Raw genomic sequence first — 27,924 nt, 5'->3', positions numbered from 1 at the left:
TTTTTTTCTCAGAACTTTTACTTTAATCTCAGAATTCTGACCTTTTTTTTCATAATAATAATAATTTTAAAAATGTTGACCTTGTTTTTTTTCCCACTGTTCCTAATCCTCTTCTGTAATAGATAGATACAGGTACCAGACTGACCATTACAGCTCATAGAGGGGTGTTAAAGTGACATGAAACTCCAGGTTGCCTTCATTTTCAGTTCACGTTATTGGAAACTGCGTTAGAAACAGGTTAGAAAGCGTCTACTTACGAGGAAATGTCAACAAGGTAAGCGTGTGTAGGACGTAAATGCAGTCACTGCAGTGTACTACAACTCCCAGTGTGCATTTCGGCACTACACGTCAAGCGCCCTGACCTATCTCACTCTGTTGCGTGTGTAGTTAGCAGCAAGTTTAAAGTAAAGACGACGATGTGAAGATAATTGAAGCCGGAAATGTACTTGTCCTGTTCATTTACATTTTTAATAAACTTTATCGTCTTGTGTGGAACTATTCCACATTTGCGGAAACGGTTTTATTTTCTGCGACTACTTCTCCATGGCAACAGCAGCAGAGGCTTATGGGTATTGTAGTCCCGTCAGCGCTCAAACAGCAGAGCAACATTTCTCAGACACAAGGTTGAAGTCATAACATGTACCCACATTAATCTTGTATCATCAAGGATTGCCCTGTGTGTATATATTTGTTTTCAGTGAAGATATGGTTCAAATAAACTTTTTAAATGCTAATGATTCTTCAGTGATGACCCAGCTAGTAATGTTCTGATCTAAAAACATTCTGTTAATGTTACAGAGAATGTAACAATAATGTTTTCAGTGGGAAGTTTGCTTTGTGTTCAAAGAATATTCTTTAGTAACATTCTCTAAAAACATTTGGAAAATATTTGGTAAACATTCATAAAATGTTAAGTGACAGCAGTGCCCTAATGTTCTTGAAACATTCTCAGCGGGAAGTTCTCTTTAAGTTCACAATTTGTTCTCAGATAACGTTATCTAAAAACATTCAATAATCTGTGACCCAAAGATTGTTTTCAAAACATCCTTTGAATGTTAAAGATAAAACACTCTATCTTTATTCTAATCAAATATCACCAGAATATTCTGAAATAAAACACTTTGTGATTTGAGGCGTCAGAAACATCCGGAAAACATTTTTTCATGTTGCTTTGAGAATGTTGCTTCTTTGTTATTAAGTGACATTATGGGAACATTTTATGGAAAACATTCAATAAGCTGTTACCTAAAGAGTATTATAAAAACATCATCTGAAAGTTATACACAATGTTCCCCCTTCATTGATAATTAACAAAAAAGGAAATTATTTAAATCAATAAACATCCTTAAGATGTTCTTTGAATGTTACACTCAAACCCTTGTCTTGAAACATAATCAGAACTTATAGGGAATGTTAGCCAATGTGGTGAGAACATTCCCTGCTAGCTGGGGAGGCAGGTCCCCGACTTCTTTAGTGATTTGAGGCTATTTTTAATCAGTAGTTCATGAAATAACAGCATTACGACAATTATGTATTTTGGCTCAGAGTGTTTAATTCTCTTGAAATAAAAGAAAGAAAAAGTCTCCAGTTGTGAGTCTCTGACTAACAATACAGGAAACGTGAACTTTGAATAACAGTGAGAATAGTCCCAATAAAAAACTCGAGACATGTACAAAAGCAGAAAATGACAGTTTTTCAAAATATTACTATGGCCCCTGATATTCCCCTCCTGGAATGCTTAGCATTTTTGGCAGATCGGTTGTAGTTAACAAAAGAAAGTAAAAAGATAAACACACAATACCACTGTACAGGTGTTGAAATCTGATTGGCTGCAATATTATACCCATAAATGATCCTCAGTTTGACTAATAATCACCATTCAGAAATGTCAACCATCCCACTGCATGAAATGGAACCTAATCAGTACCTAACCATTAGACCCATCACATTCAAAAATTAACTAGATACAGTTATTTGGTCATTTATAAATCAAGTACTAAACAAACAGCTACAAGAAGGTACCTACCTCCACACAGAAAACAATCAAGCTGTGTCTGACACTCTGAGTCTGAAATAACTTATTCACTTCAGAGAGTTACTAACAACTGTGGAAAACTAAACTTTCCTTTGGCCTGTGCCAGAACAAGTCAGGTCTGAAAATTCAACCTACAAAAGATAAATATAAATTGACTTAATTTACACTACAATAAATACACTGAAGAGCTGACAGAGTAGTGCAGAAAGTGCAAAAGTAATCTTCCATTTCCGTGCAGTTGGACTGCAGGGCAGTAGTTCTCCATCACAGTGTGTGTTTGACGGCAGTCAGAGGTTCACGTTTGTTCTGCAGGTTCTGCTGCAGCTCTCTGAACAGGTGATCCCGCTCCTCAGCATCCAACAAGATTTGCTACATAAGAGGAAAATAAATAGTCTTCGTCAGAATCATGAATATTCAAAAGGGAGATCACACATTTCACAGGAATACACAGCAGGACGTCATGGTTTACTCATTGTTTCTAAATCATACAGTAAATTTGTATGTCAAGAACCACATACCGGTGCAACGCAGATTGTTCCTTTTAGTGTCAAACTGTATACTTTTTAGAGTGACTCCCACTCATGTGTTTTCTACGACACATTTTTCTTGGTGAGAAAGTGGGTGTATAAATACTCAATTGGCCCAGGTGCTTACAAATGATTTACAGATACAAAAATGAAACTACACAAAAACAGACAATAAAGCAAAGGATGGTGAGAGATGGTTGGAGAGATACTTTTTAACTGTGCTCCATGGTGTGTTTTTACTTCTTCCTCTCATGCCTCCTTTTATAGCCATCAGCTATTATGTAATGTTAAAATGACAGCAAAACAAAAGAGAACTTTCAAAAGAGCCTAAAAACAAACACAGGGCTGGTTAGTGTGAGGTATGTGTTGTTGTCACACAGCACAACAATGGTTACTTACTAAGCCATCTCTCAAAATAGCTCATCGACTTAAAGGACCAATGACAATGAACAAAACCAAACTGGCATGACAACATTTGTACTTTAAGGTTCTTGTGCTCTTGACAGATACCAGACTGAGATAATGTCTTCCTACCCGAGGAAACCATCTTTGTTCTGTCACTTTTTTTTTTAGTTAAAGGAGGTGCACAAAACCCATTATTATGTGATTAAACAGATACAAACAGACAATTCTCTAATTTGAATTGCTTGAAACAACATTTATTCAGACCTTTGAAGAAAATGTAGTGATCGGGACGGCTGTAGCTCCCTCAGTAGAGCGGGATATACACAGAGCAAAGTTCTCAAAGCATGGGCTGCTGGTTTGACTTGGACTTTGCAGCTATTTGATGCATATAATCCCTGAGCTCTTGTCCCTATGTTTCCTCTTTAACCTCAACTACAACATTAAATAAAGTTGAAGGCACATAGTTGACTTTTACTTTCTGTGTTTGCTTGATCTATATAAATGTATTTTACTTTTACAGATTCATTTTAAGCACCAAAAGCTCTCTTGTTGTCTTTAGGGGTGATGTAACCAAACACACATTCAACAGCACATTCTCACACTGTACCTCAATGAGTTTGTCTCTCTTCTCCAGACTGTCTCTCAGTTTTCTCTCTGCTCTCTCCCTGTCCTCTCTGATGTTCTGCCAGGCTCTAACCGCCTCCTTCTTCTCCTTCTCTTTCTCTCTCAGCTCCTGCTGTGTGTCTCTGAGTTGAGCGGTTAGAGAGGACACCGTCTGGCTGTGACTCTCCTGCTGAGTCTGAGGATGGGGAAAAAAACAGGGAGAAGGAGAAGTTGAAAAGGTTGAAAGTTGTTAGTGCTGTGTTGTCTTTGATCATTTGAGGTTCTTGGTTGAGAGGAAATGTAATCCTTTAAGGGCTATAGCTGCTGGGTTAGGGTTACATGCTGGGTGCCGTTGTTACATTGTGAATGTATAATATTTTGTTTTACTACTCCATATTCCAATCATTTAAATTAATTGCTCACATTGTTTAATATCTTCATAATATTCAGACATAATAGACTTGAGTACTCAGAAAAAGCTATATAAGTCCTATAAATAATTATAATTATAATTATAGCTATTATGATAATTATTATGATTGTGATTATGATTATTATTGTCTTTTCAACTTCTCAGGACTCATTCTCACATCTTTAAATGCCTTGTTTGCTTTCACCGAAAGTCCAAACCAGAAACACGACGTCAGTTCAAACTTATTTGACATAGGAAGAAAACGTCTTCTAGTTGAAGAAGCGAGGGATGATTGTTTTGTTTTTTTCTTTTTGCATAAAAAATGACTGAAACAACTTATTAAATCTGCTCTGTTGAGATATCTAAAATTAAAATAGTTAGAAGATTTTTCTGTTGATTGATTAGCTAATTCACAACTTAAAATAAACTCTTAAACATGTAATCAAGGTGTTAAGTTAAAATATATCAGATCATTTATTATTTTATGAAACAGTTTTGTTAGATCACTGCTTCAGTTCTCTAACAACTGATTATTAATCACCTTTAAATTGTGTTAAGAATCAAGCAGCAGCAGTAAAAAAAAGTCTTTCTCAGCTCAAAGAGTAGACAGCTCTTCTCTTCATTCCTTATACTTGTATCTCACCTGCACTATGTCCTGGTACTCCTGCAGGGCTGTGGTGAGTTTGGTGACTTCGTTGCACAAGGTGGCGCTGTCTCCCTCCCTCTCCACCAACCAGGCTGCCAGCTGAGGCCCGCCTCCTGTCAACCCCTGACCAATCACAGAGCAGAGAGACAGGACATTAGATGAGTAATGTTACCCTCTAATTACAGAGAACAGTATTTACAGTGAAAAGGACTGAGGTTTGCAGAACAGAGAAAAAACAAAACTGAAACTTTATTTTAGAAGTGAAAGAAGATTAAAATATAGTTCATTCTAGAAATTAAGTCATACTGTGGCAATTTTAAAGTTCTGTAGCAAAGATGACTACCTATAACTATAGCAGAGTGTGCAGTATCTTAACATAAAATGAGAGATCTAACAGTACTCCCATAATTAATCTAGTTTTAATGTTCAAAAAGGGATGTCAAAAATGCAGGACAGCCCATCAGCGCTCTTTGTCTAATAAAACATGATAATAGTGTAGGCAGGTTAGTATCATGTTTTATTTTCTGAGCAGTGTTTGACAGTAAAGTGAACTCTACTCTGTTTTTTCTCTGAAGTTTTTCTTTGTATGCAGTATTCTTAATTTCTTAAATTAGACATATAACTCATCAAAGTGGGTTAGCTAGCATTGTAAGAGGCAGATTAAGATTATGACTTTGAAAAGTCTGCAGTATCATTTTATTGTTCTTATCCATCGCACAACTTGAAGCTCTTATCGTCTCTCAATAAAAAAGTGTTACTGTTTGGCATCATGACAGATGCTTCCGACAGCAATACTCAATCAAAGCTATCAGATAGTTACACAAAACAATGAACTACCCCACACATGAGAGAAGAGAACCACAATAATGTGCTCATCAACCTAGTGAACAAAACCACAAACCTGAGCTATGGCTGCCTTCCTGTATCCATGTACAATAATATTCTGTATGCCAGAAAATATTTAGTATCTCAAGTTCACTATGCAACAACATCCCGTTATGTCCTGTCACCTTTTGTAGTGAGTAGTCAGCAGTTTATTTTGTGTCTATCTGACCCTCAGTCTCCTGTGCAGTGTATACTATGTCATAGACTGAGACATCAAGAGAGCACAGACAGATGATTGACAAACTGTGTCAGATTTTCAAGTGAGAGGATCAAAGTTCAAAGGGCATCTTTGTGACTCAGTACTCTCCAAACAAATGCACACAGCATGGAAAGCACAAAGTCTGTGGGTGATGTAGTTTGTACCTCAGTGAAAAAAGGGTACAGTAAGTGGCTTAGAAACCCTCCTAGTATCAAAGACAGCAATAAAGTGCTACCTAAATCCAGTTTAAAGCTTTTGCTTACAGTAATTTCATTTATTTAGAAAGTTTTATTCATAAACTCAAAGCTCCCATGAGGATTTTTTTTGTTTCTTGTATAAAGTCACATCCTGCTTTCTTTTAACATTCAACGTATCATTAGTATCCAGAGTGTGCAAAATAAACATATAGAAATAGTCACTCTTCTTGTTAACACTCTTGTTTGGGTATTTTTAGATCATATGAAGACATCAGTATTAATATCAGTCTGATTAAGAACCAGCTGCAAACTCCTCTAAGGAGCTTTAGGTTTCTGTAAAATAACAGATTTGTTTTGCTTTAAGTGCTCAAGAAAAGTTACACCAGTAATGTTGTATTAATGCTGCATCCATAGATTACCTGTGCATCTTTCTTCTTCAGTTCCTCTTTGAGACACTGAATAAGAGCCTCCTTCTCTTGCAGGACTGTGCTGAGCGCCCGGTCCTTCTGTTTCCACACCTCCCTCTCCTTCTCCACCTCCTCCAGCAGGTGCTCCTTCTCTCCCAGAGCTACTCGTAGGTCCTGGAGCCAGGACGAAATGGAGCTTTATCTCAATTAAACTTCAAAGTGACAGAGCACAAATGTACCTAATGTCATAAGAATGTGGATGTGTGTGTTTTGAGTCACACAGTGTGTATTTTATCCATGCATGTCCTCACATTGATAACATCCTGGTTGCACTGCAGGACGGTGTTTAGTGTGTCCAGGTCTCTCTCTCGGTCTCTTCCAGCCTTCCTCAGGGCCTCGATCTCTTTCTCCAGTCCCTTCTCTTTCTCAGTCACGTCTGACCTCAAAGTCTCTAGAGCAGCCTACAAATCACAAAACACGTTATGTTTACATTTCAGAAATCTGAGTTACATAATTATATTGAATCTGCAGAGATGAAAAATCATTTTAGTATTTCACAAGCCAAAACATAAAAGAACCTGCAGGGTCAGCTCATCAAATGTAAGGATCAGGGGGCCTCATGAACGCGCACAGAAACGTGGCGTACGCTCTTTTACACGGCAAAGTTCAGATGTATCAAGAGTGAAATGACCGTGGAAATGTGCGGTGCCTCACGCCAACTTCATGGCTGGCGTATGCACCATTCTACAGCTGTTGATCCTTGCGCACAGATGCATACATGTGGATATTTTTGTGCGTATGACATTTTCTGGATTTGAGCGTACGCCATGTTTCAGTAGGAAATTCACGCAAGTCTTTGTACATGAGGCCCCTGGTGCTTTGATCGCATTCACTGAGTGTTCAAAATGTATTTTCTTGATTTGAACTGTTGATCAAATAATCAAAGGCATTTGTAGACGTAGTTTTGGGCTGAATAAAAACTACAAACAGTAACTTAAAGAAAGCTCACAGGTTTATGAAATGTTTAAAGAAAAAAATCTGCAAAAAATCATTAGTCGCAGGGGAAAATGTATGATCTTTAAGATTTGATTAGGTCAGTTTAATTAATTGAGTTAAAGAGCCATCACTTCAGTGAATGTTCCTTTCATTTTTCAGCCAAAACTAAACAAAAGCTTTATTTTTTTTCCAGTGAGGCACTGGAGCAGCACCTAAATCAGTCGGAGGACATATACTCCAGATTCAAAGACAGACTGATCTGTTAAAGGCCTTTCTATGTAGACCTTGGTGTGATTTTGTGACAGAAAGTAAATAGTCATCAAGAAAAAAAGGTCTTGCGTCCAGTGAGTGTTCCTATAGAGGAGGAGAAAATGATACCTCTGTACTGTAACATTTCCGGGAGGCCTGATTTTTAAAAAATGCCCAATTCAAGACCTGTGATAATTTTCCGGGACAAGGAAATAAGTCTGATGCTTATCAGGAAGAGTCGGTTTACTCATGCAGACAACTACTATGCTTGTGTGTGGGGGGTAGTATGTGTTATCCAGTGAAACCCAGCATTTAGGACTTCATATCAGTAACCAGTACAGCGTCAGCTCTAACCTTGTTGTCAGACAGAGCTTCCCTCAGACTCTCAGTCAGTTTCTCAGTCAGCTTGTTGGCCAGCTCAGTCCCTGCTCCCTCCTCCACACACAGCCTTCTGATCAGACCCATGCACTCCTGAAAGAGAGGACAAATATCTCTGCTTAGAGCTAAATACCAAACACACTCACTATAAGGAACATTTAAGGAAGCATTTGTTTCTTTAATATCTGATTTGGGCATCTTTAATAAAGTTCAATGATTGAAGGCTTGGGTAAGTGCCACGTTTTGTAACATCAAAGACATTTCAAGTAATAATCAATGCTCAAGGCCACAGTAGGCCAAGCCAAAAGTCATTATACTGCAAGCCCAGCAGATGTGAATGCAAATGAGGACAGAGCTGTCATAAATCCACAGCTCTATCAAACATGCCGCTGCATTTACAACCAATCTACCTCACCCTGAAACCGAAATCTGTTAGAACCTGCTGCAATCTGTTAAGAAGTTACAAGACTCAATCTGCAAGCTCAGAAAAGATAACACATGAAAATTACGACTGTACTCCATGAAATGATGTGTTTCTCTAACATTTAAGGCATTAAACTCAACGTCCCCAGCATATAAAAATAACTTATCTTTTTAATGTAATATAGTTTTGGGTCAACTCTTTTATTCTGTTGGATAAAGTAACACAGGAAGATGGATTCTACTTTCTTATCTGCGCCATTAGTACACAGCTAAAGCCAGCAGCTGGTTAGCTTAGCATGAAGATGGGAGCAACAGTGACACTGTTGGTGCAGTGCTAACAAAAACAAACATCTTCACATCTTCCCTAAACCTCACACCTCTAAAGCACACCCTGTTTTGTTTTGTTTGCAGGGAGTCGACTTGCTGTTTCTGACTGTTTTCAGCGTTTATGCTAAGCTTAGCTAAGAAGCTACTTGATGATATTCACATTTAACAGACCCACATTTAAGTTGTATAAATCTGTCAGGAGCAGTTCCATTAAACTCCTGCTGTAAATCATTAATGTACTAGCACAGCATACTGCAGTGTTTCAGGTACAATGTGGTAAACAGACAAAAGTAAATGCAGCTCTGGCACTGCCTCTTTAAGGGCGTACAGTGGCTCCAAAGACAAACAACATTCCAGCGAGCTTTGATCCAGCAGCAGAGGATCCAACCCCAGTGTGCATGACTGAGTCCTGTCTGCCCTCATCACCTCACCCACCTGAATCAGACGCTCCCGGCTGTGCAGGGAGTGACCCAGGCTCTGGAGAAGAGAGCTACCACCTTCCTCCTGGACCAACTGCAGGAGAAAATAAAATTCATTAAGATGGCTTCATTCAAAAAGGATTCCTTAGTACTGCTGAGAAAAATATAAAACTGATAATACGACTGCTGATGAATATCTCCATTATTTATTAATATTATGGATAAATTATTTGGACTATAAAACACAAACAAACTGAAAAAACGACCTGTTACACTTCAATCATCAAATGTCTTGTGTTATAAAACAAAAAAAATATTAAAAAAGAGTTCAGTACAAGAGAAAGTTAAAGACACAATGATACGTTTTGATATGGCAGGATTGGACATGACGAGATATGACAGCCGACACATTGCCCTCATTAACAAAACGAGCAAAACACTGAAAATTCTGCTGTCATTTATAAATTGCAAGATAACATATTTGTTATGTGCATGTTTGGTTGACTAAACGATTGAACGTCTTTCAGCCTAGCTGGTCAGCACAAGAAGTTTAACTAACTATTGATGTTTTTATTACTGAAGGGCCAAGGCCCCAGTAATATGGTGTGTCTCACTTTTTACACAGCCACCCACCACTGGCCGGGGCAGTAGCTCCAGTTAATGGCTACTGCCAAAATGCTACAAAGCTCGACTACGCGGATGTAAACAAGCACAGTGGTCAGATGGCATCTCTTAGCATGGTTTGGTTTGGTAGTATTTTGCTCCTGAAAATGGAGTTACAGTTGTATGCAGGTTGTGTCTGTTTAAACTGGCATCTAACCCTTCAAATGGAGCAATGCATACCCAGCACAGGCCTGTGGACATTAACCAGTAAGACCAACGCCTGGTGGAGCTAGCTCTACTAGTGTTAGCCGCACTCTGCAAACCAATTTGACATCGTTGATGCACAGATTCTGTGATCCTGTGTTAAATAAATTGGGCTCATTTTTGACTGTTTTGCGAGTGTTTTAGCCGGTTGGGACAGTGTTATGGTGCTCTTTAATAGCATACTGTGTGATGTATGACTGTATTATTTATTGTATTTTTTTATGTGTGTTCTCATTGTCATTTTGATCCTTTAAAGAGCAGCTAACGTGTGCAGCACTGATGTCAAAGACAAATTTCCCTACAGGGACAATAAAGGACATTGCATCGTATCGTATCATTTTCTTACCGTCAGACTAGCTAGTCTGAATTTATACTTCCACTTAAATTACAGGGAAATAAGTCGCTTCACAAAAACCCTAAATCATGTCACGATACATCATAATATTTTATTGAGCTAAGAATACAAGATGGATGTCATTACCACCGTTGTGAGGAACCATGGAGGAGTGACTGGGCGTGTCTAAGTGGAAGGGGAAAAAGTTAAGAGAGCTGTGTTGTGAATAAATTAAAAGATCAATATCCTGCTGCTACCAGCATTTCTTATTTTCATGAATATTATTTTACTCTTTTAGGCTGCGCGTTGTTGGCATGACAAGCGGGGATCAGTTATGTGCACAGTGTCTACAAAGCAGCTGAGAGGCCTTTCATAGATATCCTCTATCATAAGTCTGCTGAGCCTGGGGCAAACTCCACTGGTCGGGGAGGATTCCTGAGAAAGGCTGAGTATGTGTGTGTGTGTGTGCGTGTGTGTGTCTTTATCTTCACCTGAGCACGAGGAAACTGGGACACACCTTTTCACAGCCACAGTACACACACACACACACACACACACACACCCTCCATTCCTTTCATAATGCTATATTTGTCCTCAGTCAACAGTCACAGAGGTTTATGGAGCTGTTTGTACATGTGACTGAGGAGTTGCAGTGCAGTGTTGCAGTTTATAAAAACCTGTTTTTCAAGAGTAATAAAAAGGTTTGAGGATATTATCTGCTATCACGGCAGATTAAAATACCTGTGTGGCGGATATACATCAAAATCTCACTCGCACACAGTCTTATTCAATCTTGACTTCAATATATTTGGTTTTCAGGTTACTGAATTTACACATTTTTAATTCATTAATAAACTTGGACTGCTGCTTTCTTTAGGACAAAACAACACAATCATATAGTCTCAATAAATATGAAGCTACAGCTGGAAGCTACTTGTCATAGAAAGAAACAGGAAGCCTGAATTTGTCCAAAAGAACAAACATGTCGGTCAAGCAGCGCCTCTGAGCATTTCATCTCCCTTTACAATGATTGGTATGATTTTACCAGGGATCAGGTGTCAAGTACTTCCCATCCATTATTAAAAGAGTCAGAACATGTTGCATACGTTCATATTTTCAAGCCTAGGTAACCTTTTATAACTTCCTCATGGTCATGGACAAATCTTTAAAGACAGACTTCAGAAGTGTGTGAACTCTATGACCTGTTACCTTCACACACACTCAGGCTGTTTTCGAAACGGCCTGCTATATGCTACCTACTAATTTAGTAGGCAGTAGGTATTGCCTACTACATACTGCGTTTGAGTTTAGTATGTAGCATGACTGTTCTGTTCAATCTGTGTTGCAGTACGCTGAGCCAGACGTCACTGAATTTCCGGTTTCAGACTAGCTGTTTTCTTCGGTTTCATGTCTTTATGCTAAGCTAAGCTAAATTGCTAAGCCAGTAAACACACTTGCAAAACATGCTGTGTCATGTTACACCACTCTTTGAACATTTCAGTTAAGCAAATTATGTTGAGTACGGCAACAAACTTCACACTCACGGAGGCCCAGTCTTCTGATCCGTTGACTTCAGTTGGTTTGCTTTTCCCATGTTTCAGTTCAGCCTCCAGGGTCCTGATGCGGGACACAGCTTGGTCCAGCTGGCCTCTCAGGTGTTTGACAGCATGTTGAACCCTTCCAGAAGTACTCTAAAATGGTAAAGTGATTGCATTATAAATATGGGTTGTGGTATCAGTTGTTAAAAACAAACGTGAAATGTTTAATTCTAATCTCGTGGACTGCTGGACTGGCCTCAGGTGCTCCCGGATTTACTAATGCAGCTAGCTGTGTCAATATTTACAGCCACTAGTACACACAACATCTGGTCAGAGTTCTGTCAGTTGTACATGTAAATATAGTAAATCTTCTGCTGATTGTGGCATGCTCGGACAGGAAGGAAAGCACTTACCTCTCGATGAAGAGGCATGAACTCATCCCTCAGCTCTGTTAGGACATCCCCGTCTTCTCCCATAGCATCCCCTCCGTTCTCCACTTCCCCAAAGCTCAGCACCCTGTTCACTCTGGGTGAAACCATCTCTCCAGTTTTTCCTAAGAACCTCCCGTCCTTCCTGCCCAGAATTGGGATCCTACTCCCTGATGGCGAACTGACCGGCTTCCCTTCAATACGTCTGAGCTCATTTAGCACAAAGTGAAAACCCGGTGAGTCAAACGGGTCATTTCCATCGAGAGAATCCAGAGACTGGATGGAAGCAGTGCGGGAAGTTGCTTGTAAGGACAGAGTCGACCCTGCAAGTGAAGATCGACTGGAGCAAATGGATGGCACCCTTTGCCAATTGAGGGGCATGCTCTGAGATTTGTCCCGTGACAACGGCAACGGGGAGAACGGCTGAAAAGGCAAGTGGCGAGGCACCCCACAAACAGACTCATAAGCTGAGTCTGACACCCGTAAAGAATCACAGCCCTCACAGCCTTTGCCCTTGCTGCATCTTTTACCTGTTTTTATAAAATAAGGACAAGTGTCCCACTTCTCAGACCAGCACTCAAACTCTGAGAGCGCCATATTCTCTCTGAGCATCTCCCTGTAACCCTCCTTTTCCGCTTCTCCATCCTCATCGCTGGTGCTGCCCCTGCTGTTGAAGTCTTGCGGGTGTCTCTGGCAGTAGCTGTGACGCACCCACTGTCTGATCTTGTCCCTCTCCTGAGTAAGTTTCAGAAGCCTCTCGGATGAAAGCATCTTCACCCTGGATATCACCGAGTCAAACTTGAAAACACGCTCAAGGATGCTTACACATTTGCCACACACAAACTCCCCCTGCCCCCTGCCTTTTGGTACAGACTGCCCCAGTATGTGAGTCAACACTGAGAGCAGATCCATTCCTTTGGACTGAGAGCTTAGGGACAACTGGGACTTGGAGAGAGACCCTGAGGAAGCCAGAGATAAAGTGCTACCTGTGGAGAGTAAGAAAAAATGTAAATTTAGGCAAATCATACTTGAAAAGATTTTTTAGTTTAACATCCAGTGAACCAGACTCACCCCAGGGGCTGCTCAGTGACGACCGGGACAGGCTTCCTCCTCTCAGGGAGCCTGTTGGGGTCTGAGGCCGATTTGTCTTCTTATTGTGGCCCCCAAACAGCCAGCGCCTTTGGTTTCCTTGTAGACCCCCGCCACATATTCGACACAAGTCCTTTTTACCCTTGGAGGACATCCTGGACAGAGGGCTGGATCTGTCCACCTTTGTTTTCAAATAGATGTTAGAACGTCCCTGTGTGTTCAAAGAAGAAAAATACAGGAATTTATTTAAAGCACCTGTTCCCAACTCAAGAGTGAAGAACTCCAGCAGGTTATGGAGCAAGAAAAGCCCAAAGTCTACTTAAAAGGTGGATCAAATAGTTTATACATACTGTAAGGATATTCTTGTTGTAGCATGAAAAACTTGAATGAGTAGCTTGACATTTTAGTATTTCCATTTAAATGTTTTAACAGTTATTGGTAGATTGTCATCATCTTCCGCCCACCTTTATGGGGAATGTAAGATCTATGTACGATAAGGTGGATGAACTAACCCAGCACCAGAGGGAATATTGGCAGAGTAGCATCATGCTAATAGAGCTAACATCGGACACGAACGCCACATTGGAAGGATTTCACCTGCTGTGGGCGGAAAGGATACAGGAGAGCAAGACTGAACTAACTGGTGAAAAAGGTCAGCTCAGTCCTGGACCCTGTGGAGGTGGTGGCTGACAGGAGAATTATGGCCAATCTGTCGTCTCTGATGGACATATTTTTTTTTCTCTAGATATATTCTTGTTGGAATTCTTGTTCTGTACACCTTCTTGTTTGCTGCTGTAACTCCACGAATTTCCCCATTGTGGGACAAATAAAGGAGTATCGTATGGTATCATATCAAACCATAGACTATAAATAATGGACGTAGTATCCGTGACGTCACCCATCTGCTTCTGAAGCGCTGTTTTGAGGCCAATCGTTGGCAGGAGCCATATTGGAAATGTTGAACTCAACCTAACATGTGTTGAGCTAGTGTGATATAAAGAGGCGGGGTTTGAGCCTCCTAGCCAACAGCTACAATGTCCCCGCCTGTCAATCAAGTCAGCTGTGCCTCCCATAATGGAAAACTTGTAATCTTAATATCTTCAAAATTGCCAAGTTATGAAAAAATTCACCCCATAGAGAAATGAGCAATCCAGACTACACTCGTTTTGTGGACCAGGCTGTAAACATCGGCTTTTAAAAAAAAAATTCACCTTTAAAGGACATATAGTTGATTTTAACTATGACTGTCTAACTGACTTGAAAATCATTGAGAGCTAAGCCCATTAAAGAAACATTCAAATGCATGATAAAAGATAAAACGTTAAAAGAATGATGATCACTTAAAAACAGACAATTAAAAAGTCATGTTAAAACAAAGTCAGTCAAAACAGGTGCAATCAGAGGTTAAAAGGTTTAAAACTAAGGTTTTAAAATTACTAAATGAAACCAGCGCATTAATTTTTAAAATGCTTTTAAGTGACTTCCAAGCAAATGGTGCGAAAAAACAAAACAAATGCAGATCTTCCCAGCTCAGAATTAACTCTGGGAAGCTGGAGAGTGAGTCAATTAGTAGATCTTGTGTTATGACTATCTTATCTTATGTTATCCAGAGGACCAAACCAGCATGGATGATTTATATGAGGGTAGCATCCCAATAAGCGCTTTATAAATAAATAAATATGTGTGTGTGTATTTTTTGCAAAGGATGCAGTGATGAGTATTGTAATGATCACCAGTAATACATCTAAGTGCAGAGTGAAAAACTGCATCAAGTGGTTTTAACATTGAAGCCAAAGCATGCCTATACAAAATGACTCCATTACAGTCAAGCACTGATAGAAAAGTTGCCTCAATCAGGGTTTTTCTACACTGCAGAGGAAAGCAGGATTTGTTCCCCAATCTGTTGTCTAAGTTTACTTGACAAATTTACATCTGGAGTCTCTCTCTGGTTCATAGTGTTGTGTTTTTGTTTCCCTTCTACCCTGCATAGATGTTTTGGCCGGTTTATTGTAGCTCACAGCTGCTGGGTGTTTACAGTAGCTCCCCACAGGGCGGGACACGTCGACCTTGAGCCACGCTGACAGAGACTTCAGTCAGACTCTGGATGAATGAAACTTTCTGTCAAATATTCAGTCTGTCCATAAACCTGTAACCCCTCACAGGACGTGCCAAAGTGCTTCATGAGAAAACGTACAATGATTTGAACCCATATTCCCATAATAAATCACTTAAACTGATGAAAACGTGCAGAAACAGTTTGATCAAACATCAAAAACATGATACACAGACGATATTCAATATCCTTGGTTGCTTGAACACATCAAGTTAAGGCTGTATTGTATTCCCAGGAACCAAAAACAGCATGCCACATGTTTCCAGAGGGAAACTCTTTATCATCATCCAGTGGAAAACAGCTGAACTACCGTCTATTTAGTTCTATTTTAGGCAGCAGACGTGCAGCGATTCAACGTGAAAGTCACGTCAGCGTGTGAAAGTGGAGCTGATTTCACTGGAGAGAGGAGCATATCACTGTTTGTACCACACAGTGTTTACTTTACCTCACAAACACACACTTCATAAGGCGTTATCAGACACACACTTCATAGGGGGTTATCAAACACACACTTCATAGGGAGTTATCAAACACACACTTCATAGGGAGTTATCAAACACACACTTCATAGGGAGTTATTAAAAGCGCTCTCTTACGTGTCAGTCCTCCTGGCTTCACGCGCAGAATGTGAACGACGTCAAAGTCCGTTGCGCGAGGAATAAATCTTCATCGTCGTATCTGATTAAGTGAAGTCCCTCACGAGACAAACGTGGGAGCACCGTGACAAGTTTCTTTCCGGAAAAATCTCCACCGGGAACTGAGTTGCGTGGTTCTCGTTGGTTAGAGCTCACCGGAGCAGACAGAGGAAGAGAGGTGGGTGTCACCTTGCTGACGTCATCAGTCATACCTGTTTGAGGCAGCGCGAGCTCCCACTCAGGGAGGAGGTCTATTAACACTGACAGAGAGGAGAGGTTGGGTCAGTTTGCCTCTTCAGTGCACAGCAGGAGAATCATTTACAGCCTATGGTAGGCTATAAAACAGGGATTACTACATTGAAAGTGCATTTTCGTGACTTAATAATCAATTCAAAATTATCAATTCACCAAGTTTCAATTTACAGAAGACGATTAGGGTCACATAAAAATGCATGATGGCCGCCAGGGGGGTCGCCAGGAATTCTGGGCCCCCTGAACGATATCTCAGTGGGCCCCATCACCACAGCCAACCCTACAAAATATAACATTGCTGCTATAATACTGGTTTATTTGCATTAAACATCATGCTTAAAACTATCCTGGTTAACTGACTCAAATCTAAGCTACATATCAATATATTTTTTTATAACAATTTCTCCAAATGTAACTGCACAATATTGACCTTCAGACTGTCCACCTCTTTGAACAAGATTATTTGAAGCCAAGTGACTTGTTGAATAACAATAAGGGGGCATTATTTGGTATAATCGAACCTCATGAAGTCAAATAAAACTCTAAAAACCTACAGTTTACTTTCAATCAGATTCAGCCACACTTTATGCTATGAAAATATGACGTTTCCCCACTTCAGGCATGAGACGCGCATCTCACAGAGCCGGAAGAAATCCCAGAAAGTCATTCTGAATGTTTGTTTATTTATTCAGACAATTTTGTTATCTTATTGCAGTTATAAAAAAAACCAAAAGAAAAGTGTAGTAGAAAACACATTTTATTTCAGGCCCATTAAGGGACCACTTCCTCCCTCGGGCCCTAGGTAGCCAGTCCCACTATTCCCCCAACTACGACGCCCATGATGGACGCCCCTGGTGCCATCATGTCCTAAAAAAAAACACTGAAGTGCCCCCTTGGATTCCACTGTAGTAGATAAAACATTAGAAATTGCCTTCTCTGGTGCCCTTTCAGAGGAAAATGTATGAAAAAGTGCCCTCTGCAAGCCCCTAAAATGTACAAAACAAAGCAAAAGTGCCCGCTGGATGCCCCACCTATGTAAAATATATTATTAAAAAATGCCCCCTTTATGCCCCACCTACTGTATGTAAAATATATTTTTAAAAAGTGCCCTCTGGATGCCCCTCAAATGTATAAAACGTAAAAAAGTGCCCTCTTGATGGCACTAAAATGTATAAAATGTTTTTTAAAAGTGTTGTTTGGTTACCCATTTAGTTCATTATATAATGTTATATTAATTATGTACTATAACCAATAATATAGACTTTTTCATAACTCAATTTCCAGCACAAATGGTCACATAAATATTCACCAGAATGCAGGAATTAAGTCTTAGCTGCTCAAATTTACTGGGTTACGACCCCCAAACCCCCCTCTTGTTAACGTTGCCTCAAAACATTTAAATTCACCCTAAACTGTGAGTACCAGGGGTTTGAAAGGAGGTGCCCTTTTTATTGTTTTTGCCTTTGCAAACCTCAAACAGCCTGAATCCGGCACAATCCATGCATTATGAGGTAGAGTATATTTATATCAGTCCTGGTTCAGGAACAAAAAACATATATCTATATTTCAAAATAATAAGCCAATAATTGAAGCTTGCAGTGAATGAACCAGGTTTGCAAATGTCTCATAATAACATGGATGGACATCATAAAGCTCTTTTTAGATGAATGCTGTTTCTATTGCCTCACGATCTATAACCCAACCCCTATACATCTGTTCAGTAAGGAAAATCAATTTCTTTAATTGGCTGATCACATCCACTATACTGGTTTGTGTTAACCATGTGTAAAGGGCAAAAGTGTCAACATGTGAACTCTGTGGTCAGGGATGAAACATATTGTTTACATATTAGGCAAAACAACAACATTTGAACCCTCAACAGTTAAACAGGATACATATTATGAAAGATCTAATGGAGAGGTTAAACATGAAGGGATGTTACCAAAAATAATTCAATAGATCTATAAATAAAAATGTTCCGTTTCATTTGTTTCGTTTCTATTTCAGTGATGCAGTACTTTGGTAACTTTTCACCTCTACTTTGTGGTACTTTTTTATTACAATTAAAGAGACTTTTTTTGTCTGTGTTATTGAACAACATACTTAAATGGTAGGATATCATACAGCAACTTGCAACCAATTATATTGTTTTAAAATCCTCTAACAATAAAAATGATAACATTTGATAACTCAGGATTATTAAATGGACTATAGACTGAACAGGACTGACGCATGATGGGGGGATTTCTCTTAGTTTGTGCCGTTTATGCCGATACATGCAGATGGTAACCAAGTCAGTAAAAAACAAATTTCAACACCACATATCACAGAGATGTAAAAAGCATCATATATCAGAGTGAAGTGCCACAAAAAATCAATCAGAATTTTCTCTTAGTATGTCAGGGGTCAGAAGAGGTGTGAAAAATTCTCAACCATAACAAATCCAAAACAAACTATCTGAGAAATAGAGAAATGTTACTGCAAAAACTTTTAATGCAGATATAAAAGAACAACATTTCACACATCAGAAACAGGTCTTATTCCACTCTCTGGTGGTTTGAACTTTACATCATGTTCCTTTTTTTGCAGAAAAGCAACATACCTGAATTGTCCACTAGAGGGCAGCAATGATTTTTAAATGTTCAAGTATTGCAAGGACAAGTCTGATTAATTTCATATCAGAAATGTTAAGGCCTATGTAAGGATGCATCTGAATATAAAAATGAAAAGATTTAAAATACTGTTTAAGAAAAAAAGCCAAGAACATATTTACAAAATAATACTCTTTTGAATAACATAAACACAAAAGGGATCATCGATCAGATATTTACTCTCGGTTATCTCTAGTTCATTTGTCACATCTTATTGTAAAAAAATGAAGAGGGTCTTATAGAAAAAAATATCTTAACCTTTTTTTTTTTATCTCTCTTTTTGGGTTATTTTGAAAATAAATTAAAATCATAATTTGCCTGTCACTTTAAAATTGTTTAAACTTGCAGGCCAGCTAGCAGCCTGCTCATTTGCAAACATCATGTATAGAAACAATCTGAACTTTTTCCTGCAAAATACGTCACAACTGTTGCTTCTTTCCCTTCTCTTTCAAAAATATCAATCATATGTACATACTTGTGCAAGCAATAACTTTTCTACAGTTACCACCAATGCCCCTGCGTCTTTAAAAGTTACACTTCTTCATCACAAAGTCTCATTCAGTTGCATTACGCTTTCTTTATCATGTTCTACACCCGGTCACTGAGTCGTTTTCATGTTAGCCACTTCTCCATGCAGCCACTGAACACTGTGAAGTTAGAGTGCCAGTTAACGTGCTTCACTCCAGAGTGAATGCACACCGACACGTCTCCATTAGCATCCAGCGTCTTCAGACCAAATGTGTCGTTCTTGTAATACTTTGAGAAGTGACAAAAAAAGAGAAATACAAGTCACCCAACATGTGAGTTTATCACAAAAACAAGAAGAGATAGAAGTCGGCTGTGTTCAGGCTGGTTACGGGGGTACAGAAGTGATGGGGCGTATGGTTTGATGCACGATTTTGAAACTCACCTCCTGGTTCCTCATTTCAATGATGTTTTCTTTGCTGTCAAAGAATCCAAAGTGGCTGAGCAGAAAAGAGGAAACAAGTCAGTCCAGGTGAAGGGAAAATGAAACCTGTTGGTGTTTTGGCATGAAACCTCTCGCTGAACACACGTTTTGAGTGCTCCACAGTAGAAACGTCCTCAGTGTCTTGCAAAAATACAACTAACACAAAGCTGCTGTTGGTAGGAATGGTGTAAAAAACGTTACTTTTTTTCTGCTGGGTTTGGAGAAAAGGTCATAATGCTCATCGGTACTCATCGGTAAATGGAGTAATTTAAGACTATCACAAAATCTCTGCGTTTTCCAATGTCTTTGTATCAAGCAATGTTATTATTCCCCTCGTTCCCGTTATGACGGACCAATCATAACTAATCTCCAATCCTCTTTCCTGATTGGTTAAAGGGCAGCCCCTACTACGTCCTCCGTTTGGTTATGATTCCGGCACTATCATGCACGCGGCGATCTGTGTTGGGAGGCTAAGAGGAAATCTGGTTGGGAGGGATAGTGTTGGCATTCAAAGTCCCTCTCTCTGAACAAATGTTCACTCTGTGACTACCAACAGCAGCTTTAAGTAATTCAACTTGATCTTACACTTTTATATCCACCTCCTGGCAAATTAGACGCATTTATAACAGCACTTTTAAATTAATAGGAATGAGAACCACCAGTGTTTTTTTTAGCTGTAAAACTTAGACAGGAGTAAAACCTTGACTGCCATGGTGTTATGACGCCATCATCTGGTCCTCCAATCAGAACAAGCTTCTTGATGCGCAGGAAGTTTTCCCTCCACGCTGTAGAGAAACAGGAGAAACCCCCACTGTCATACTTTTTTAACCGTACATCATCAATCAAACATGATGGCCTGTGAAAGTAGTGTATCCATTACCTTTCATGTCACTGTTTGGCCTTTCGCCATTAATCATGGCCAGAAAGCTGTTGTACTGCAGGTAGCGAGATCTGTGATGTGGGTCTGTAGAGAAAAGGTATTCAGGCCTTCACACAAAAACTCTACACGCAATAACTGATGTGGTATCCTTTTGAGGGAAATTAAAAAGTGCTACTGCTTAAGCCAATCACAAGGGTTAAATATGTTGACTGACTTTTCTAAACAACCAGGATGGCAGCCCCTGATGTTGATCTCTGTGAGTCAGTGATGACAGAATGGACAGTAGTTCACCGTATGCAAGTGCCAGCTGTTTCATCATATCATGCCAAATATTCATTTTCTTAAACCAGCAGCTGTAGGAATTAGACTAACTCATCTCTCAGGTTTGGGACATCACAAAAGGTTGATAGAGGTTAAGACTTCTTCTGTTTTTCCAATCATCGACGACCCCCTCCCACATTCTCACCATTCCAGTAGTCGCAAATGGACACTTTCTGTCCAAATCTGTTGTAGCAGATACGAAACACTGACTTCTTCATGCAGTCTGGGAATATCCATCTCAGGTACTCAGTGTCTGTGGAGAGAGACAGGTAGAAAACCTGTGATTGGATATTTAGGATGTACAACCCAAATTCTAAAAAGGTGGGAAGCGATGTTAATAAAAACAGATTTTGATGGTTTGCAAATTGCTTAGAGCCAATGTTTAATTAAAAAAAGGTGCAAAGACAATATATCAAATGTTGAAACTGAAACTCTTTGTTGGTTTATTGAAACTTTGATGCCAGCAATAGTTGAGCTATTTGCTCATGCAGTCTCTCACAGACTGGTGAACCTCTTCCCAGCTTTAATTCTGAGCCTCTCTAGGGTGCTCTTTTGATACTCAGTCGTGCCACTAAACTGTTGCACATTGACCTCATTAGTTGGGAGATGTTCCTCCAATTGTTTTTGTTTTTTGGGCATTTCATTATATCCCTGTCACAACTGTCTTGAAACATGTTGCTGGCATCAAATTCAAACTGTGCTGTGGATGTTCCAGACTCCAGCTGATACGGACATGCTGTACTACAGCTACTACTACCCATCTCATCACTATCACCACTCCCTCTATCTGTTATTCTCCTCTATCCCTCTTTCCAGACCCAACTCGGTCAAGGTAGATGGCTGTCTAACATGAGTCTGGTTCTGCTTGAGGTTTCTGCCTGTTAAAAGGAAGTTTTGCCTCGCCGCAGTAACTAGCTCAATATCGCGAGGTGCAATGCTCTTGGTGGATTAAGGCGGGGTAAGACTGAGGCTGTTTTCGAAATGGCCTGCTACATACTACCTATGAATATAGTAGGCAGTAGGTACTGCCTACTACATACTGCATTTGAATTTAGTATGTCGTATGACTGTTCTGTTGGATCTGGTCTGCAGTATATGCTGGGCCAGACGTCACTGAATTTCTGGTTTCTGAAAGCGGAGGTAAACAACGACTAAGTTGATAGTGAAACTGCTTCTTAAGCATCCACTTACTATTTAAAATATCAAGAAGTGGGTTATATGGAATTTAACAGTTTTCACAATACCTAAAAATGGAGTTCCCTCGTCCAAAAAGAAGAAAAAAGAAAAAGCAGAACAACCGCTGTGCATTGTGGGAAACAGTACGCAAGGTAGACTGGTCCGATGCACACTGTGAAATTTCCCCGAATCAGTAGACATCCAGGAAGTTTTGGCATACTGCAGATTTTGCTCTTTTTCACATACTTACTACATACTGGATTTTAGCCAAATCAGTGTCCTGCTAGTATAGAAGGTGGTTTAGAAAGCAGTCTGAGTCTTACCCTGTTTGGTGTTGGGTCTCTGTTCATAATTTGACATAAAGTGGTCTAGACCTGCTCTGTTTGTAAAAGCGTCTTGGGATAACATTTGTTGCGATTTGGCGCTATACAAATAAAGATTGATTGATACTGAGCATTTATCTTTCATACAAAAATAAAATGTTTCTAGTTTCATCATTTGATTCATAGTCGTTGCACTATTTCACATTAAAGTAAGGCTTTAAATGGTTTGCAAACCATCAAATTTGTGTTATCGATATTTTACACAGCGTCCCAACTCTCATGGAATAGTTGTTGTATGCAAATCTGCAATTTTAAGCCTACAGAGTCCTAAGATTACATTGTTCCCTGGAGAGTGAGGGTTATCAGGAAATGCTGAAAATATAAAATGTAGCTCCCTGACCTCCGTACTGTCCAGCTTGTGGTGATGACAGCGAAATGAAGGTGTGCACGTTGTGGTTTGGAGTTGTGGAGAGAAGCGCTCGGCACATTAGACCACCTTTTAGAAAAAAACAGATAAAGGGAGGGGTCAACAAATACAGAGTATCAGATGAATGCTCCTCATGGTGGTTTAATGTCTGTAGAAAGATTCATTTAAGAAAAGATGATGCAATTTTTCCAACTTGAGGTTAAAGTTTGACCTCTGCTGCTTCTTCGTCTTTGAGTGAAAACATACATAAGAGCATAAATAACAAGAACTGTGGGTCACTGAGGTCAAAAAGAGATGCATACATTATCTTTGAAGAAGTGTGGAAACTTGTGTGTAGATATTGTCCTTCATCTTTCATGAGAGGTTGTATCTGTTTCCTTCCTTGTCTCCGGCCCTGTTTCTCTCTCCAGTGAGTATTTACGTATATAATAGTAAACATATACTGCTTTGTTCAGTGTATCTTCCTACATTGACTGTGATTGTAAAATTGACCTTCATGGCACAGATAGCCTGTCTGCCTTCCCTCTGTGTGATCTCTTGATGTCCTTGTACTCAACATGTTCCAATTATTCCTCATCCCTTTTTGACTAACATTATCTGACAGCTAGAATTTATCTCCGTCTCTGACAGACTGACCGACGCTTCCCTTCTCATCACCACATCTTTATCTTTTTCTGACAGAGGACGGGCTTTCTCATGATGCTCTCAGCTGCCTGTTTGAGACTGAAGGAGTCTAATTCAATAGTCCTGGAAGAAACAATGCCAAGTGTTTAGTGTTGATTGAACTCCATGGTCTTTTCGTCAGAGATGTTCATTGACGTTTCAGTTAATGTGGTGTTGTTTTACTAAACGACACTGAGTGTTGTAGCTTGGTTGGACAAAACATGAGAAATACAGTACCAGTCAAAAGTTTGGACACACCTTCTCATTCAATGTTTTTATCTATTTTAATTATTTGCGACATTGTAGATTAATACTGAAGAAATCAAAACTATGAAATAATCTGGTTTTTGCCATAATATGGATTACAGCAGTAGTCAAATAGGGTTATCCATTGTGTACTAATCCTACCTCTGAACAACACAACTGATGGTCTCAAACACATTAAGAAGGTAAGTCATTCTACAAATGAACTCTTGACGAGGCTCATGTTCATTAGAAACCATTCCAGGAGACCACTTCATGAAGCAGACTGAGAGAATACCAAGAGTATGCAAAGCTGTCATGAAGGAAAAAGGGGGCTACTTTACAGAATCTCAAATATAACATATTCTGGTTTGTTTAACACTTTTTTGATTAATTAAATAATTCCATATATGTTCTTTAATAGTTATGATGCCTTCAGTATTAATCTACAGTGTTTCAAATAATTAGAATAAATACAAACCCTTGAATCAGAAGGTGTTTCCAAACTTTTGACTGATGAATGTGAATATTTGGAGATTTGAGGGCAATGTGAGTGTACCAATTCACCTTAAGCCATGCAAACAAGTGAGCTCTCAGCTCTGGAAGAAAAGCCTCTGTGTGTTAATGCTGTTCTGCGTTCAAAAAAGTCTATCTAAAGTATATCATATATTTCCAAAGGAGGGGCTTTCCAGCTTCCTCTTTTTAATTTTATACAATAAGAGCTAGCAAGTTTTGGCAATGTTTAAGCCACAAACAGCTGCACCATATGAAGAGAGTAGATGTGAGAGGATGGTGGGAATTGAGTAAGAGTGAGAGAGTCACAGTTTCCAGATTCCTTTAAGTATTTTAAAAAAGGACTACATGTTAAAAAACAAACTTGTATGGCCCCATCTTGTCATCATGATCTGTTTAACATTATAATGTGCCCACTGGGTGCCTAAAATGCACTCTTAAGTGGGTGTTCAAGTGGAGAAAACATGGTCCAGGGTCTTAAAGAGCGCCTTTTCACTGGAGAAAACCCCCTAACAGAGCTTTGATGTGAACTTCTACTGGAGAAAGTGAAATAAGATGTCAGTCGAGGTACCTTTACAGTGTTTGATAGCCCAAAAAAAGCCCACTTGAGTTGCTTTTCCTTGGAGAGAAAGCTCAAAAGAGTTGAAAATGTTCTCTGTTGTTTGTGTGTTAACATTTAAAGCTCCTGTGAGAAAGTTTCGGTTTGTGGACAACGGGGTACATGTAGTCGCTTTGCTGATCTCCTCCCATGCATACATATTTAAGGAGTGTTTTCTCATCCTGCAAACTTCTAACAATCTAATATATCACTTATTGTGAAGATTTGCTGTGTCCGTCTTGTCTGCAGTAGTCTTGTTCTCTTTTGTACCTCACATATCAGTTTTAAATTCAGGGTGTTACATATCAAGTTTAATAATCCTTCACATGGGCTTTGAAGTGGTTAGGTGAGTGTGTTAGGAGTGAAAGAGAGGACCTTGTGAGTAGCACAGAAGATGAACCCCATCAGGAGCTTCTTGCATGATGGACTCGATGGCTTTCCTGAAGGCGTTGACCTGCCTCCAGAGCGGCTTCAGACTGGCCAGGTTGTCGTACAAACTGATGACCTTCACCTCCGTGCCGGGATGCACCTGGAAAAACAAAGAGAAAGTGGGTTCAGCAGGAACAGACACAGCAGTCACTGATTAACTCACTATCACCTTGATGACTTCACTTAATGCTATCAGCCGTCTCAGTCAGACGTGAGCTCATTTAAATGGTAAATGGACTTTTACTATCGAGCACTATTCTAGTCTTTCTGACCACTCAAAGAGCTTTTATAATACTCGTCACATTCACTCACTGATGACAGAGGCTGCTATAGTAAGGGAACATGTAATAGTTAATCTCATTCATACACACTCACACTCAGCTGATCAACAGCAGGAGCAATTTGGGGTTCAGTGTTGAGCCCAAGGACACTTCGTCACGTGACTGCAGGAGCAGTGATCAAACCGCCAACCTACCAATAGAGAGACCACCTACCAATAGAGAGACCACCACAGTGGTGAGAGTCTGTGATAGTGAAACTGATATTGAGGAATAAAAAGTGATCGAGGAACTGAAAATGTTACCTTGAAACTCCTTGATCCCTTTCACTTCTCTTCAAATCTGACAGCCTTCATTAAAATCTTTCATTTCAAGGCTATTATTGTTATTATTAATACATTCTTAATTTGAGTTTGAATGTGATATTTGACCAATTACATAGCTTAACCATCCACATTGAGCATAACAGGAGGTAGGAATGCAAAATATGTTTAATATAAATATAAAAAGCAGGTTTATCAAGAGTCTATTTAAAGAAAGTGCATACAAGTTTCAGTAGAAATCAAGCAGATCAAACTATCACTGAATACTGTTTAAATCAGAAGTGGAAGAAGAACATTTACACCAGTAATAAATAGATTTAGTGTCTAAAGGTCTGTACTTTACTTGGATATTCTCATTTAACTTTGCTCCACTATATGTCAAAATGAATTAGGGCAGACTTAGACTTCTTGGCAACTGTTAACTTCTCAATCCATGTTTCTAAAACCTAGATAATTAACTCGTACGTATAAATATAGCTGTTAGCCCTGTTTAGATCAGCAAAACATAATTAATATGGAGCTTGTTCATGATATCTCTATCTAGAAACCAATAATCTCATATAGCCTGTATTATTCTGGTATATGTCAGCCTGTCTCCTGTTCACTTTTACATGTTTTCATTGTCAGGTGTACAATGAAATTAGAAGCGCTGCTCCTGAAAGTGCATGTTATTAATACAAATAAAATAAAAACTATTGAACATATAAAGTTTTCACAGTTTCTGGTATTGCACTTGACATGAATACTATTGCACTTAACTTCATACACACATGAGCTCTTTTGAGATGCCATACCTTTGTGATGTACACAGTCAATGTTTTGAACTGTGCCGGTCCATCAAATAGCCCATGCACGATGATGACAGGCTTGTACCCGTCGACGTGAACCCTTGTGAGCAGCAGCAGCAGCAGCAGAGACACCGGTGATCCCGCTCGGATGGTCTGCGGACTCCTCATCTCTCTCCCCCGGTCACTGCAGCAGGTGAGACCTCCGGGTGAGCAGGATGGAGGATCAGTAGAGGAACACGGCGAGACTAAATGATGGGAATTTTAACTGTGCTTTGGTTATTTATTGATCTCTTTTAACTTTGACTAGACTTTGAAAGTGTGCGCGCGCGCTCTTCCTGATAAGTCCCACTGTGAAAGAGTCTATCACATCCCTTTTATAACATTCACTCAGACCACCTACCAACAAGAAGAGCCATCCCTCCAGAGGCTCATCCAGCTGTTAGAAAAGCATTCATCTCAATAAAGCGGAATGAAAACTGATGATTTACTTTCATTTTCTATTGTATTGATTAGAATTACAATACAAATACCTTGAGCAACTTTATGTCTGAAAAAATATGAAATACAAGTTATTATTAATGAATGAGGTCCGACATTAGTAAACAGGGTAAGACTTATCAATAATGGAACAGTTTTCTTAATGAAATATTGCTTAATTCATTTTGAAGTGATGCATGACTCATGATGAATTAATAGTTCTTGTTTCTCACCATGAACTAATGATCCTGTCACTATGACTTTATGTAATGAACACATTATAAGTTAAGGTATGGTGATTAACAGTTACTTCATACATCAGTTCATATGTGACATACGAGTTTTTTTTTTAGGATGATTTCAGATAAACAGCCTCTCAGGCTGAATTTTAAAACGTCATATTTCTGAGAACAAACTGAATGGTGTGTGTGTATATATACAAACTGAATGGTGTGTGTGTATATATACATATACATATATATACATAAACACACACACACACATATATATATATATATATA

At 39.3% G+C, this 27,924-nt stretch overlaps 2 protein-coding genes and 1 long non-coding RNA gene across 3 annotated transcripts; 1 reads left to right on the top strand and 2 right to left on the bottom strand.

Moving 5' to 3' along the window:
* Positions 1-1,530: 1,530 nt before the first annotated feature.
* si:ch73-95l15.5 lies at positions 1,531-16,466 on the bottom strand. Its single transcript, XM_034698181.1, has 11 exons — positions 16,074-16,466; positions 13,347-13,575; positions 12,261-13,261; positions 11,854-12,000; positions 9,125-9,202; positions 7,916-8,032; positions 6,628-6,777; positions 6,329-6,490; positions 4,626-4,751; positions 3,575-3,766; positions 1,531-2,404 (listed from the first exon to the last, which is right to left on the bottom strand). The coding sequence occupies exons 2-11, from the start codon at positions 13,516-13,518 to the stop codon at positions 2,300-2,302; spliced, it is 2,250 nt and encodes a 749-aa protein (XP_034554072.1). The 5' UTR covers positions 13,519-13,575; positions 16,074-16,466; the 3' UTR covers positions 1,531-2,299.
* On the top strand, positions 3,609-5,189 carry LOC117823115. Its single transcript, XR_004633317.1, has 2 exons — positions 3,609-3,809; positions 4,653-5,189. It is a non-coding gene; the product is annotated as an uncharacterized LOC117823115 (long non-coding RNA).
* Positions 16,467-18,834: 2,368 nt separating the features above from the next.
* Positions 18,835-27,305, bottom strand: LOC117823071 (lysosomal thioesterase PPT2-like). The gene is made up of 8 exons (XM_034698118.1): positions 26,933-27,305; positions 25,484-25,637; positions 23,065-23,160; positions 21,311-21,418; positions 20,845-20,928; positions 20,665-20,749; positions 19,926-19,980; positions 18,835-19,771 (listed from the first exon to the last, which is right to left on the bottom strand). Exons 1-8 carry the CDS (start codon positions 27,092-27,094, stop codon positions 19,628-19,630), a joined length of 888 nt encoding a protein of 295 aa, XP_034554009.1. The 5' UTR covers positions 27,095-27,305; the 3' UTR covers positions 18,835-19,627.
* Between the last annotated feature and the right edge of the window lie 619 nt (positions 27,306-27,924).

The sequence above is a fragment of the Notolabrus celidotus genome, chromosome 12, assembly GCF_009762535.1.
Source record: "Notolabrus celidotus isolate fNotCel1 chromosome 12, fNotCel1.pri, whole genome shotgun sequence".
NCBI classification, from domain to species: domain Eukaryota; kingdom Metazoa; phylum Chordata; class Actinopteri; order Labriformes; family Labridae; genus Notolabrus; species Notolabrus celidotus.
This window is presented reverse-complemented; position numbering and strand designations above follow the sequence as displayed.

Bases quoted from the DNA above. Each gene is read 5' to 3' on its own strand.
- LOC117823071 (XM_034698118.1), bottom strand. From the start codon at position 27,094: ATGAGGAGTCCGCAGACCATCCGAGCGGGATCACCGGTGTCTCTGCTG. The intron at 23,161-25,483 runs GTCCTCTCTTTC...TTTTTCTAAAAG, and splicing joins TCTTCTGTGCTACTCACAAG to GTGGTCTAATGTGCCGAGCG. The intron at 19,981-20,664 runs GTTTTACTCCTG...TTTTCTGCTCAG, and splicing joins ATAACACCATGGCAGTCAAG to CCACTTTGGATTCTTTGACA.
- si:ch73-95l15.5 (XM_034698181.1), bottom strand. From the start codon at position 13,518: ATGTCCTCCAAGGGTAAAAAGGACTTGTGTCGAATATGTGGCGGGGGT. The intron at 6,491-6,627 runs GTGAGGACATGC...TCCTGGCTCCAG, and splicing joins GCAACCAGGATGTTATCAAT to GACCTACGAGTAGCTCTGGG. The intron at 4,752-6,328 runs GTAATCTATGGA...GTGATTGGTCAG, and splicing joins TGAAGAAGAAAGATGCACAG to GGGTTGACAGGAGGCGGGCC.